The sequence below is a fragment of the Arachis duranensis genome, chromosome 5 (genome assembly GCF_000817695.3).
Source record: "Arachis duranensis cultivar V14167 chromosome 5, aradu.V14167.gnm2.J7QH, whole genome shotgun sequence".
NCBI lineage: Eukaryota > Viridiplantae > Streptophyta > Magnoliopsida > Fabales > Fabaceae > Arachis > Arachis duranensis.
This window is the reverse complement of record NC_029776.3, coordinates 96,083,810-96,098,923: the sequence shown is the minus strand read 5'-3', so window position 1 is coordinate 96,098,923 and position 15,114 is coordinate 96,083,810. Positions and strand designations below refer to the sequence as shown.

At 26.4% G+C, this 15,114-nt stretch overlaps 1 protein-coding gene across 2 annotated transcripts; it reads left to right on the top strand.

Moving 5' to 3' along the window:
• The first annotated feature begins 4,480 nt into the window (after positions 1–4,480).
• On the top strand, positions 4,481–12,643 carry LOC127747536 (uncharacterized). 2 transcript variants are annotated; one of them, XM_052261539.1, is made up of 2 exons: positions 4,481–4,772; positions 12,184–12,643. In XM_052261539.1, exons 1-2 carry the CDS (start codon positions 4,654–4,656, stop codon positions 12,578–12,580), a joined length of 516 nt encoding a protein of 171 aa, XP_052117499.1. In that variant the 5' UTR covers positions 4,481–4,653; the 3' UTR covers positions 12,581–12,643. The 2 variants fall into 2 exon arrangements, with proteins under 2 accessions (XP_052117499.1, XP_052117500.1); XM_052261540.1 differs by lacking the exon at positions 12,184–12,643 and adding an exon at positions 7,448–8,082 and having other exon boundaries at positions 4,481–4,768.
• Positions 12,644–15,114: the final 2,471 nt, after the last annotated feature.

Below are 15,114 nucleotides of genomic sequence, written 5' to 3'. Positions count from 1 at the left end.
AGCAGCGTCCTATATTAAAAAAGCTTATATGCATGTTCATTGTTCACACTAATTTTATGTAAATCGAAGCTATAATGTTCGATTTACATTAACTCTATGTAAATCGAATTAATTACTACTAATGCACTAATTACATGTAAATCGAATCTAGCTGATTCTATTTACTATTTCTGCAACATATTACTATTTGTACATATTATTGGAATTGTTTATTTATTGTATATTAATTTTAAAACATAAATATCAATAAAATATACCTTTTTTTGGATTTAAATAAAATAACAAAAAAATCAAAATGTATAAAAATAGAAATTTAATTTTTGTATTTTTGTTCAAATTCTAAAAAATTTACACTTTTATAAACTTAAGAATTCAAAACGGAATAATAAACGATTTCTAAAAATTTATTAAAAATCATTCTTTGATTAATTGGCATTTAAAAATCATTACTGAAATTTTTGATATTAAAAAAATTAATATAAACTATAGTCCTCTAAAATGGCATAGGATTATAGGAGTTAAAAATTGAATTTTTTCAGAATTAGAAGTAACAGATAGTTATACAATATAAATGACTAATTATATTTATACAATATGTAATTTAAGAAATAATTAAAATACTATATCAATTAAATTACCACCTTCTAGAGTTGTAGGATTATACTTTATATTAATGTTTTCAACATTAAAAGCCTCAATAATGATTTTTTTATATGTTAATGAGTCAAAGGATGATTTTTAATGAATTTTTAAAAATTGTTTATTGTTCTATTTTAAATTTATAAGTTTATAAAAATGCAGATTTTTTGAAATTTGAACTAAAAAACAAAAATTAGATTTCTATTCTTATTCGTTTTGATTTTTTTGATATTTAATTTGAATTCAAATGGAGGTATTTTTTATTGACATTTATATTTTAAAGTTAATATAAAATAAATAAACAATTATGTCAATAATCTATCCAAGTAGTAAATTGAAGCAATTATATTCGATTTACATGTATATGCTGCAGAAGTAGTAAATCGAATCAAGTTAATTCGTTTTACCAATTTAGGGACAGATATATGGGGGACGAGTGGAGGCCTCGGCCCCCAACTTTTTTTAAAAAATATTAATAGCAATAAGTTATTAAGTATAATTTGATTTTTTTTTAAAATTTATTTAGTATTTAGTTTAATATAAATAAAAGTCTCATCTAACTTAAATATTAATGATTTCTAATATCTAAAAAGTAAGTAATAATATTAAAAAAATTGAAAAGATATTATTACTAATATTTTTAAATTAAATAAAAATTTTCAAATCTCGTAAAGTTGATTTTTTTTCTTCTTTTGAGCGTCCTTTTTTATTCATTTGGTATTAATTCTCTATGTTTCAACTACTACAACTGAGAGATCTTTTTTAGATATGAATGTTGTAAAAAATAACTCAGAAACAAAATAAAAGATTAATTTCTTGCTAATTGTCTTTTAATTATATTAAAAAAATTGCTGAAAAATTTGACACAGATTCTATTATCGATGAATTTTATGATACAAAAAATCGATCACTTCGTTAATAAAAAATACATACATATTTTTTGTATTTTAAGATATATTCTCTATCGGTACATTTTTGTAATACATTTTACATTATATAATTTTTTGTATAATTTTTTATTATTATATATGTTATTGGCCTCCTCATGACAAAATTTCTGAATCCGTCCCTGTTTACCATTGATATAACAGATATATAGTAAATCAAATCAAGTTGATTTGATTTACCATGTGTTTCCGTTATAGCGTAAATCGAATCATCGAACAATTGATTCGATTTACATTGAAAATGTGCAAATCGAGTTTAATTGTTTCAATTTGCGAAGATTTACTTTAGGACATGCATGTAAGCTAATTCACTTTAAAAAATTAGTGTAATTTTGATCGTCAAATAATTTATTTATGTAAATTGTCCTATATATTATATGTAATATATGTAAAATAATTAATAAATTGATTAATGATATTGATTATTTTTTATTTTTTATTTTAATTTATATTATATATGTGATTATAGTTATATAAATTTAAAATTTTAATTTTATTTGTTAAATTTTAATAATTATAGAGACGGATATAGATGAGTTAAAATTCAATTTTGTACTATTTACTAATAAAAGCAGGGTGGATTCTATGTTAGTTATAGAGACAAGGATGGGGTATTGGTATTACCTCATGGAGATCTATTAAATTTCTGCAAATTTGAATTTAATAAAGGCATCTACTTCAATGAAGATAGCAAAAATATCTTTCTATAAAAATATTTGTTTAGTCATACTTTTATGAGAAAATGTAATGGTTTAAAGAAAGGGATTTAAATTTTCTAAAGTTGTATTGTTATTTTAGATATAAAAGTACACTAGTAATAACCATTGAATTAAGATAGTGGGACTCACAGATAATAAATATTACAAATTTAAAGGTGATTAAAAGCATCACTTTAATATTTTACTAACATTGTTACTTTAAAAGATCTTTTTCCTAAAAAAAATAACAACACTTTTAGATAAAAATAACATTTATAATATACCAAAATCAAATTTTACGGTTCAACTTCTAATGATCAAAGATAGCATGTTCAGATGAAAATAATTAGAATCTTTATTAGAACAATTGAATTAGGTATCCTTTAAAAGTTGTACAATATTTAGCCTTTTATTACAATAATAAAAAAAATAAAACAAACGCATTTAAAAATTATAAATAGATTTAGTGTCTTTTTTAAAATTAAATACACATTCAAAATGCAAACTAAATAAAACTAAAATTTAAAATTTTAATTTTAATTTTAAATTTCTGTTTCAAATTTAATATATTTAATTATTAATATATTACAATTTAAATACACATCCAAAAATCAAATTAGTTAGAATTCAAAATTTTAAATTTAAAATTCTAAAATAAATTTTAAACCATCTTAAATCACTTGTAAAATCTTCGCTCTGTTAAGATCTAGAGCTGGAGCGCCTCTCCCTCCTTATTCATCCCTGGTCTCCTCCCTCGCGCCGCGCACAACCGCCCCCTTCTCCCGCGTCTCCCCCTGTCTCTTCCCTATGTTGCACTCTTTCTGTCTCTGGTATTCCTGCTTGTAGAATTTTAAAAAAATTTGGTTGAGTTCATTCATGAAAATATGTTATCGTTTTTTTTGCTTAATAAAAAGTTCTATTTTTTTAAATTTATGTATAATATTGGAAGTGTCTGTGTTTTTTTTCTTTTTTTTTAAATGTGTTTGTGATTATAATTTTTTTTGCACTCATATGTTTGATTTGGGAGATCTAATTTGGATGTGTCAATATTTAATTTTGGATGTGTTTAAGTTATTCACTATGTTCTTATGTACATATATAAGTTTTTTTACATGAGTTTTGGATGTGTTGATAAAATATTTAGAGTGTATTCTTATAATTTTGGATGTGTATTTGAGTTTAATTTTTTCTGTGTTCAATATATAATTTAGAACTACAATGAGAATAATTTAGATGTGTTAATACATAATTTTAAATGTATTTATGTTGTTTATTTAATTTTAGATGTATTTTTGACATGAGTTTTGAATGTTTTGAATAAAAAAAATTGAAATGAGTTTAATTGATTTTGAAAACTTCACTGATTTTTTAAAAATTAGTACACGAAAAGTTGTTACGAGTTTTATGGTTTAGTTTGCAAAAAAGTTAATGTATTGCAAGTGGTTATAAATTTTACAGTGATAAATATTCAAAATAAAAGTGATTCTTTAAAAATAAAAAATATAATTAATTAAAAAATTAAATGCTAAATTTTGTTGTATAAATAGCATTTTTTTTATTAGAATTATTTATCTCTGACAAAATATCTTCACTTACTAAGGTGAATGATGTTATTTTATATGTTAAAAATTATTTTTATTTTATTTTTTTTAATATATGGGTTAAATATTCAATATTTACTTTGGATTATATTAAATTGTGCTCAAATCAATTTGAATTGGTCAAATTATTAGTTTACTTATTTATTTAAAATAAGTATTTTAGATTCAAATTCTGACCAACAACAAATTTTTGAATAAAACTCAAATTCACGATGAATTAATTTTTGATAGGTTAAAAAATACAGAGAACAACCAAAAAAATTTGTGGTTGAATTGCGTTACCTTATGTTAAACTTTGTTGAATTGTATTAAATTGTGTTTTTTTTTAATAATATTCCTAGATAATCGTGAATATCTTCCTTTTCTACGGAGACAACTAAAAGGAGATCCGTGATGAGAATGGAGAACGGGAGACATTTTTTTTTTGAGTGATGGAGATATTTTCTTTTTTGGTCTTAGACATTTTCTTAATGTTGGGTGTACATATTTGGATCTGACTCCTCCACTGGGCTCATGAGACAATTGGGCTTGGGCCATGAACCCCTACTTCCTTGTTGCTTTTTCCTAGAATGCATTCAGCATTCTTGAACCTTCTCCTTCCTAATAAAATGTCCAGATCTGAAGAATTCCTTCGTTATCATGTCTCTCTCTCTCTCTCACACTGCATCGCTAATCGAAAACGCGTATGGATGCTGACAAAGTCAAAGATTCTAGCATAGCCACATCCGCAGATTGATAGATAAAAACGCAAAGGTGGATCTGGAGAACATGGCGTATCGATCCAACAATTACGCATCCATTGCGTTTCTGAGGCAGATGCATCCATTTATGATTGCTCCAAAGGTGATATTGTTGGTTCAGTTTCAGAAGCCCGCTTTGCAGGGTAGGTAACGCTTCTATCTCGAAGTATAACTCAAAATACAAACTATGAAATTAATGACGATTATACAAAAATACTCAGTCTAATCAGGTAGCAGCAATTTTTTTTAATTCCAAATTTTAAAATGTTAAGTATAAATTTTAAATTTTAATTCCTAAATACCTCTAAACCCTAAACTTGCATTAAAAAATGATTTTAGAATAAACAAAAAACAAGTTGACTAACGCTGCCTAATTAAAAATGTGTTAAAATCACCGTTGCATAGTAGATCTACAGTCTACCCACACAAATTGGTTATACGCAAAGCTACACTCACGGGCCATGGCAATTGGCAACCATAGTTTTTGCAGAATGTGTGAATAATAAAACTAGTTATATATTTTGCTATGGCCTTTGAGTATTCCTGTCCCATAAGAAATAAATTTGTGCATATGTGTGTGTGGGAATGAATGGTAGATTATGGAAATCAAAGCCAATGAGGGGAGGTAGGGGGTGTTTAAATAAACAAAAAGGATGAGGGTTCTTCAAGTGGCAATTGTAGAGTTGTTTTGTTATGTTATGAGTGACTTTTGATAAGCTTGAGTGTTACTTTAACGGTTAATGTTCAAATTGTTCCTGAAAGATCACCCGATCTTCATTTTCGTCCCAAATGATTTTTTTAATTAAATTAATTTCTGAATTAGTCTCTACGTCAATTGGACGATGACGTGTCACGTTAAGTGCCACGTGTTACGTGTTACGTGTCACTTGACATATAAAAAAGTTTTCTATTAATCAAAATAATTCTTGAAAGTTCAGATGTATGTCATTTTCATCTCTCAAATAAATTTTTTAAAATTATAATTTTTATTATTATTTAATTTATATAGTAAAACTCAATAATTGAAAAACTGGTTTATGTAATCATTTTTTGAATTTTAATATTCTAATATAATTTTTAAATATTTTATTTAAAGCAAAAGAAATTTTATTTTAATACGAAGCATATCTATTTATATAATGTACTAGTGTGGAGTAGCCTGTGTTATGCATAGGTATAATGTTTCCTATTTCATTTTATCTCATTGATTTGTGAAATTAAAAGAAAAATTATATAATCTATCTCAAACATATGAAACACACAAAAATTTATTATGATCTTTGCACGTATTACGCTTAAGAAACAATTCGTTTATAATAATAATAATAATAATAATAATAATAATAATAATAATAATTAACCAACAAATTTTTAATATTTTGTGAAGTTTGAAATTGAACCAATATTTGTGGATTTTCTTGAATTTTGACTCTAAGTATCACTACCATTACATCCTATATATAAGTAATACCGTAATGGAAAAAAAACATGTAGTAGAAAAAAAATAGTGGTATAACTTTGTTTAGGTTAATATACATAATTTTTTTTTTGAGCATATAACTTTGTTTAGTTTAATAAATACATACATTTCAATTTTGAGTATATATATATATTCCAGCAAAATGTAGTAATGTAAGAAAATGGTTTTAGAATAGAAAAGAATAAGAGAGATTTTGAGAAGAATTAAAGGAGAGAGATAATTTTATGAAGAAAAAAAATTATATAAGGACTAGTTTGACTAATTTTTAAAATTTGAGGGATGAAAATGACTTACGTCTGTACTTTCAAAGACTATTTTGACTAATAGAAAAATTTTTTATATGTCAAGTGTGCCACGTGTCACTGACCTATCACGTGGCGTGACACGTCATCATGCCACGTGGTACTTAACGTGACATGTCATTATCCAATTGATGGAAGGACTAATTTGACTAACAGTTTATCTTTCAGGGACTAATTTGATTAAAAAAATCATTCGGGAACGAAAATGAAGATCACGTGATATTTCAGGGACGAATTTGAACATTAACCCTTACTTTAACTGATGAAAAAAAATTAACTGATGGTTGGTTAGGATATTGGAGTTGATTGCATAATTGTAAGAACCGAATCAATAATCAAATCGGTTAAGTTACTGGTTTGGTAGTTTATTGGTACAATCTATAAATTACGGGTTGAATTGGTAAAATTGATTTTGTGTAAATAAAAAATATAAAATTATAAAAAAATAAAAAAAATCAAAATACATATTTTTACTAATATTTTAAGAACAACCAAGCCTCAAATTTTAAAAATAACTAATACAAAGATAGACATGAAATCAATTAGTATTTAGTACTACTAATAAGCTTAAGCCGATGAATTCTTTTGACATGATTCAATATCTCCTTTTTTTTCTAGTCAAATGAAACTTAAACCAATGAATTTTTTTTTACTTATTTTTCAAATTCCATAACTTGTTTACAATGACTCCATATAGGATTGGTTTTTGCTCTATTGTTTTTTTGGGTTTCAATTGATGCATTAGGAGTTGATCCTTGTTCTTGTGAGGATGGTGTTTTTGTTGAAGCCATTCTAAAACAATATGAAATAACAAATGTATAAAACAACAGCTATCACAAATTCACAACACCTATTCTCTATTCAGTAACCCTAAATTCACAACAACATCAACAAAAACAACTATAAAAAAGACATCAATTTGCCATTAATTTAAACAGACTCATAATAAAAAATTCAACAAATTCATAATCAAGAATCAACAAATTTAATTTGTTATATATAATATAAACAGAATAACTAAAAAAAAGGAAATAATGCAGAACGTAGAGAAGTGAAAAATGAGGAGACTATTAACTTATCAGAGGATGACGGCGACAATGACACAGAGCAAGGAGCTGCTGAGCATGGAGCCGCGATGAAGAAAACGACTTACGAGCCAAAACGCGACGGTGCAAGGGACGAAGAAAAGGCACCGTGTTTAGCGAGACGAAAAAGACGAGACGGCCGGCGGTGAGATGAGGTTGAGCAAGACTATGGTGTGATGAGATGAGGAAAAGACTTTAAGGAGGGCTGGAGCTTTGAGGGGTTATGGGAAATGGGTGCCGTTTAGGAATTAGGAGGAATGGAGTATTGGGGTATATTCGAGTATTTGTTTTTTAAATACCCAAAACGACGTCATTTTGGCAAAGAAAAAAAAGAGTTTTGAATCAGTCGGGTTAGACAAAATTGTTGGTTTTTCAATTTTCATCATAATCGGACGGTTCAACTCAATTCTTTCTGGTTCTGTTTTTTATTCGGTCAGATTGTTTAACTGAACTGACCAGGTGACGGATTTATTGTTTTTTAGTTGAACCGGTCAGTCCCGTCCGATTCTTATAAATACGTTGAAATTTTTAAAATTTTGTATTGAATACAATATTTGAAATAAGACCAGTATCATTAAAGAGAGATCATATAATGCAGAACGTAGAGAAGTGAGAAATGAGAAGACTACCAACCTGTCAGAGGACGCCATGACGGTGACAACGACGCAGAGCAAGGAGCTGCTGAGCATGGAGCCGCGATGAAGAAAACGACTTACGAACCAAAACGCGACGGTGCAGGGGACGAAGAAAAGGCACCGTGTTTAGCGAGACGAAAAAGACGAGCCGGCCGGGGGGTGAGGTGAGGTTGAGTGAGACTATGGTGTGATAAGGTGAGGAAAAGACTTTAAGGAGGGCTAGAGCTTTGAGGGGTTATGGGAAATGGGTGCCGTTTAGGAATTAGGGGATTAAGGTTAGGGGGAATGAAGTATTGGGATATATTCGAGTATTTTTTTTTAAGACCCAAGACGGCGTCATTTTGACAAAGAAAAAAAAAAGAGTTTTGAATCGGCCGGGTTACACAAAATTGTCGGTTTTTCGATTTTCATCAAAATCGGACGACTCAACTTAGTTCTTTTCAATTTTGTTCTTTATTCGGTCTGATTGTTCAACCGAATTGGCCAGGTGACGGATTTATTGGTTTTTTAGTTGAACTAACGGTCCGATTCTTATAAATACGTTGGAATTTCTAAAATTTGTATTGGATACAATATTTGAAATAAGACCAGTATCATTAAAGAGAGATCATATCACTTTTAGGGTCAGTTTGGTAAACAAATTAATTAAGTTCTTTTGAAAAAAAAGAGTTTAAAACACAAGGACTTATATTAAAAGCAGTTTATAAATAAGTTATTTTGTATTTGGAAAGATAGAAGCACTTGTTTTAAAATTGTATAATAAATAAAAATGATAAAATAGCTTTTGAGAAAGAGAGAAGACAAATTTTTTAACTTTTTCAAAAGCTCTTAAACAATTTTTTAAAAAATTAAAATCATATTTAAAAAATTATACCAAACACCATTAATATGACTTTTCATAAGTCAAAAGTAAAAAAAAAAAAGCTTTTGAAATTTTCTAAACGAGCCTTAAAAGAAGTTCAATTAAATGATATAATAAATGAAATAATAAAGTTTAAATTGAATTGGAATAAGGGCAGTAAGAATCGGCAGAAAATTGGTGAACCAAACTCTCAACCGGTAGAAATTGATCTAACCAAACCCTTCTAAAAAATATTCTAAAATTGTTAAAAATGTGATTTAAACTTAGGTCCTCCTTATTATTACATGCTCTTTTTACCACTAAGTTATATTATTCCTTATTACTTTATATGTTAATTATTATTTATATAATAAAAACATACAATAATTTTATTAATATTATTTTAATTTTATACTCATTTATATTTAAATTAATTATATTTTTATTATTCATAATTATTAATATAAATGTTATTAAATATATATAAATAAAAATATCAAATATTTTTATTAATTACAATATCATTATTTTTTTATGATTATATGATATTTATTAAATCTTATTTTTCAATAAAAATAATATAATAAATACAAACTAATTAATTAGTTATTGAAATAAAAATTAGTTACTTTAATATGAAAATAAAATAAAAATTTTTTATTATAAAAAATATTAGAATTTTATATATTTATTTAGTGATAATTGGATTATAATTTGTTGATTATAATTTGTTGAAGTTTGATTATTTTTAAAATAATAGTGAAGATATCTATTTTAAATTTTAATTTTAGATTTTTGACTCTTTTATATTTTTTATTTACGTAGGACCGGTTCTATTAGTTCAATAAGTAACTTATCAATTGAACTAATAAACTAGTAGCCTGATTGGTTCGATTACCGATTCAATTCTTACGATTATGATTGAAATGACAAATTTCACCTTGAGTCTCGTTAATTTTATGACATGAGTCTTGTTACACATTTAAATTTTTTTGACAACCAAGTCTAATCAAATTGTCCAAAATTCAACAAAATTTGCTCGTACAACATACACACATATTTTTTTCGTGTTTCTTGTTTTTTCTCGTGCATTGTATTCTGCCTTCCTTTTTTCATTGGTGTTGTTCTTGCTGCTTTTATTTTTCTTCACTTTTTCTTCATGTATTACTATAGACATTTCTTTTACTTTGTTTAATTTTACTTCTCATTTTTTATTTTATTTCTTTTAAAAAAGTAAAACAAGACAAATTATATAGAAACAAACTACGAAGGAGAAGATGAAGAAAAAAAAGATAAAAAAGAAGCAGAAAATAAAGTAGAGGAGGGAGAGTTTTAAATTCTATAAAATTTATCAGAAAAATAGCACCGAAATTTTTTAATAATAGCATATAGAATTTTTAATTTTGACATCAGAATTTTCTAACTGTGACACAAGTTCTTGTTAAATGGATGAAACAAGAAGAATTTTGAATTGCGCAAAAAAAAAACATCGAATTTTTCAACCGTGACAGAAATTGACACCAAAATTTTGTTACAAAAACATAGAAATGTCTTTTTTAGTGTTGCATTTTTTTCTGTTGTTCTTACTTCTTTTTTTAGGAGCATTGCTTCCCATTTTATACTTGAATAAACATGTTTATACTGTATTACAATCTTATTTAGTTGAATGAATGTATCTTCACAAATATTGAATTGAATTCTTGTCAAAAACAAAAATAATACCAAAATTTATTTCTATTGACATTATAATTTAAATACAATTATACAGAATATAAAAAGTAAATTGCATACTAAAAGATCACAATAACTCTATAAAATAAAATAAGATAGCATTAAAATTACTTAAAATTGGTACCAGAAATTTAGTAACACAATGCAAAAAAATGTTGAATCTTAATATTACACATTCAATGAATTGAATGCTTATCTCGTATATAAAATAACACATAAAAATATAAAAAATAATACCAAAATATCTACCCTTTAACACCCAAATTTCTAACTAAATGATGTGATAAAACTAAGAACTTATTTTTTAAAAACTTGAGTAGCAGATTCACAAATTTTGATAGAAAAGAGAATAAGTGAAAAAATTTGACGATAATGATACGTATAAGAAGACGATGATGACATTAACGATAATGATGATGACGATGATGATGGAAAAAGAGAAAAAATTCAAATGAAAAAAGAAAAAGAAGGGGGAAGAAGATGAGATTTTGGTGGTGACAACAACGACAACAACAAAAGAAAAAAATAAAGAAAAAAGAGAAAGATAAAAAAAATAGTGTCAAAAATGTAAATAAGAAGAAGAAGAAGCGTACCTTAAAAGAAAAAGTGTACCTTAGATGTGAAATATATTTAACCAATTTAATTGGATTTAATTTAACTATTTTACTTGGTTATTGAGTTTTATTATTATAATATATAATCCTACAAATACTTATTAGTATTTTTTGAGATAAAAAATAAAATTGAATTAAAACTAAGCATGAAGATGCTCTTAGAACTATGCCTAGTTAGTTGTGGTAAATGAAGCATGAATGCTTGACATGGACATACTACACATCACTACACATGGACACACCAAATTTTAAAGAGAACTTTTGAAAAACCAACACATTTTCCTTATTTTTGCCTTACTTTGAACCAACACTACCATTAATATTCAAACTACCAATATTGGCATTTTTGAACACTGTTAAAACACCATATTCAATTTGTGTTGAAGTATTTTTGAATTACCTAAAAGAAAATAAAACAATTGGTCAAATACAAAATGTATATATGTATGGGTTATGTGTTGTACTGGTGTCTTTGCGTGCAGACACATGGATACCTCCTTCAGTTAGTGTGTTCTTGCTTCATAGACTGCGGTTGAGTTATTTGTTTTGGTCAACTAAAGATGAGTTAGATTCATCTTACATGTATGTAAAACAAAATTGTACCCGTTGAGTCATTTGGGATACGAAAAAATATAGGGAGTCAAGTGTCTACCAACCAAGAATTGAACAACTCAATTAATATAATATTGATTAAATTTAAATTATTTTTTTAAATTTAAAATTTGATTAATTAACATTAATGGTATCTTTGAATCAAAATTTATCATAATTTATTTTCACTTCCACTCACCATTCACCGCACAAAACCACAAATTCTAATCCCTTTTCCTAATGCTCCACGCTGTCGCGGTTTCGTCCTCGCGCCGCTAGCGTCACTGCAGCACCGTCCTCGCGTACTGTCGCCGGTCGTCCTTACATCTTTCTCCGCCACTTCATCTGCCGTTCACGCAGGAAAGACAACCACCATCACGCTTCTACTTCACCCTCCTCACGTCCCATCGCGACTCCCCATCGCTCGTCCGACGCACCCTTGCCGCTCGCGACTCCCCATCGCTCGCCACTTGCACCCCAGGACTCTCTATCTGTCGCGATGCAGCCACTATCAGGTCCCCATTTGCGATGTGCGATCAACTATTCCGATCCATGGCGACTCCTCTACTCATCGCAACAGCCACCGCGAGTGCCTCTACTGTTCACGCAACGCCGTCCAAGACGTCGTCGTCGGCTACCCTGCGGCTCTTCTTCTCTTCCTCCTATTTGGTTTTGAATGATTTTTTTAACTAGTTTTTTTATATTTTTTTTTCTACATTTCGGATGATTCATTTTATTAGTTTTGGATGATTCTTTTTCTTATGTTTTGTATGTTTTTTCTTAAGATTTGGATGATTCTTTTTCCTATGTTTTGGATGTTTTTTTTCTTAGAATTTGGATATTTTTTATCTTATGTTTTGGTGTTTTTTGTTTTTGGAATTTCGAAATTTTTTTTAAAAAGAGAAATTAGTATTTGCGTAATAAATGGTAAAAGTTGAATTAGAGTAAAAAGAGGCAATTAATAATGATTAATTTTATATCTTTAAAAAAAATTAAATAACCACTAATTAATGTTATTAATTAATATAGAATATAATTTAAAAATATTTGTTAATTTATTGTTGATTGGACTCCTCCTTAATTTCCTAACATTATTGAAATAAATATGATGAATGAAATAAATACTAAAAATAATTTTCAACTGTCACTTTCCCTTTTCTCATTCATGTCATATAATTCATTTCATGTCGTACACAAACCTCAACATATATATGGTTATTTTAAAATGTAGAAAAAACATTCATTTATATTTTTTGAGATTTACAATATATTTCTTTTAAGAGAAGTACTACAACTATAAATTTTTTTGTGAATCAAATTCAATAAAATTAAACAATAAAATTTAGATAAGTAGATGCGTTAGAATGATGAAAATGATTTTTATTAATATTAAACAAACTTAGTTGAACTTAATTCATAAAAAAATTTATACATGTAACATTATTTTTGTTTAATAAGACAGACACAGATCGGTAAATAACATTAATCAAAACTGAATACTTGTTAAATTCTCCAAATAACCAAATAATTTTCTTATTCTTATACCAATTGCATATTTACTTATTTTGTTTGGTTCGAACATATAAAAGGACCACATCAAACACAACATGGCTTAGTCTACAACATATGGCTGGTTTGGGAAAGAAAAAGGTTGAAAGTATTGTATAGAGAAAAAAAAAAAACTGCACAAAAACTAAATTAATCCAAACTGGAGAAGAGTTTCATGTCTTTTTGGGAACTTTACAAATTGCATATCCATAAGATGATTTGCCAACTCAATTTGAATCATATAAGTTATTTAATATACATCTCCATAGTTATGGTATGGAGGACTAAACTTTATTTAAGAATTTATCGTTAGTCAATAAATTACTAATGCACAAAGCGGAATTTAAACTCTTGAAATTTATTTAAATAGATGAGTGAGCTAACTACTATACTAAACTTTCCGCTCCTCTTTTATCTTGTTCCTCACCTCTATTGATATTGACTACTTCTTCAACTATTTTTTGGATGATCTCCATTTCTACCATCTTTCCTGTGATATTATACAATTAAAAAAAAATCACATTTTATACATGTATCATGTTATCGGTTTCATAACAAAATAATTTAATAGCTCAAATAATATATTGTTATTATATAAATTAAAAATTACTAATATCACCATAAGATTCTAAAATTAAAAGTTGAACTGAAAAATAAATCTTAAATATTCTAAAATATAAAAGAACATCATACATAATTTATTGATTCACGTTAAAAATATACAATTATAGTTTAATTACTTTAGTCCTAATAATATTTGGTATAGATTGTAAAATAAAATAATATTTTTTTAAAAATAAATGAAATGATAATTATTTGTGAAACTGCTTAATGTCATTTATTTCATTCGATCACTTTATGTGCATGGAGAGAAAACTCAAAATAAAATAAAGAATGGCAAAGAAATAATGGAAGAAAAAAAAGGAAAAAACATGTATATTGTGTTTCTGAGCACATCAAATCAATATGAAAAAAAAAATATGTGATTACATTAATAGAACAAGAAATAATGTATTAAAACTTAAAACTACATATATGACAATAATATCAATTAAAAGAAGCACAAAATAACAGAGTTAAATAATTAGTTTATGAAAATATTTTCTAGTTTTATTTTTTATTTTTATTTTTTCATATTATTCTCTTTGATCCCAAAAGTTACTGTAATAAAGTGTAACAATTTTCTACAATTATTTTCATTAAAATGGTGGAAATAAACTATGCACCATGCAAGCATAGAATAAAAGATCTCAGTTTTAAAATTTTTAAAGGAATGAAAACAAAAAATTTAAAAAATATTTTTTGATAATTAATTTATGTACTCTTTATGTACTTTTATTATAATTAATTATTATCAACATTAAATTAATAAAAAATAATTTAGATAACAATTAAAAATTCTAAAAATGCACAATTTTAATTTATTTTTTATTTTTTTTAACTTAGTTTAACTCTTTAATACTTTAGGAACAGTAACAAACACAAAATAGATCAACAAATAATAATAAAGATATTTTTTATTAAAAAAAATACAACTCACCTTAAATTTTAAAATCCAAGCAACATCATTAAAATGTCTTACCTTGTGCCATAATTTTATTGAACAACATTTTTAAATCAAATACGGTTTTGTTAATTTGATTAATTTTATTTATTACTCTA

Excerpts from the sequence above, each read along its gene's own strand:
- LOC127747536 (XM_052261539.1), top strand. The coding sequence starts at position 4,654 with ATGGCGTATCGATCCAACAATTACGCATCCATTGCGTTTCTGAGGCAG. Across the intron at positions 4,773-12,183 it reads AAGCCCGCTTTGCAGGGTAG|CGTCACTGCAGCACCGTCCT; the intron begins GTAACGCTTCTA and ends TCGCGCCGCTAG.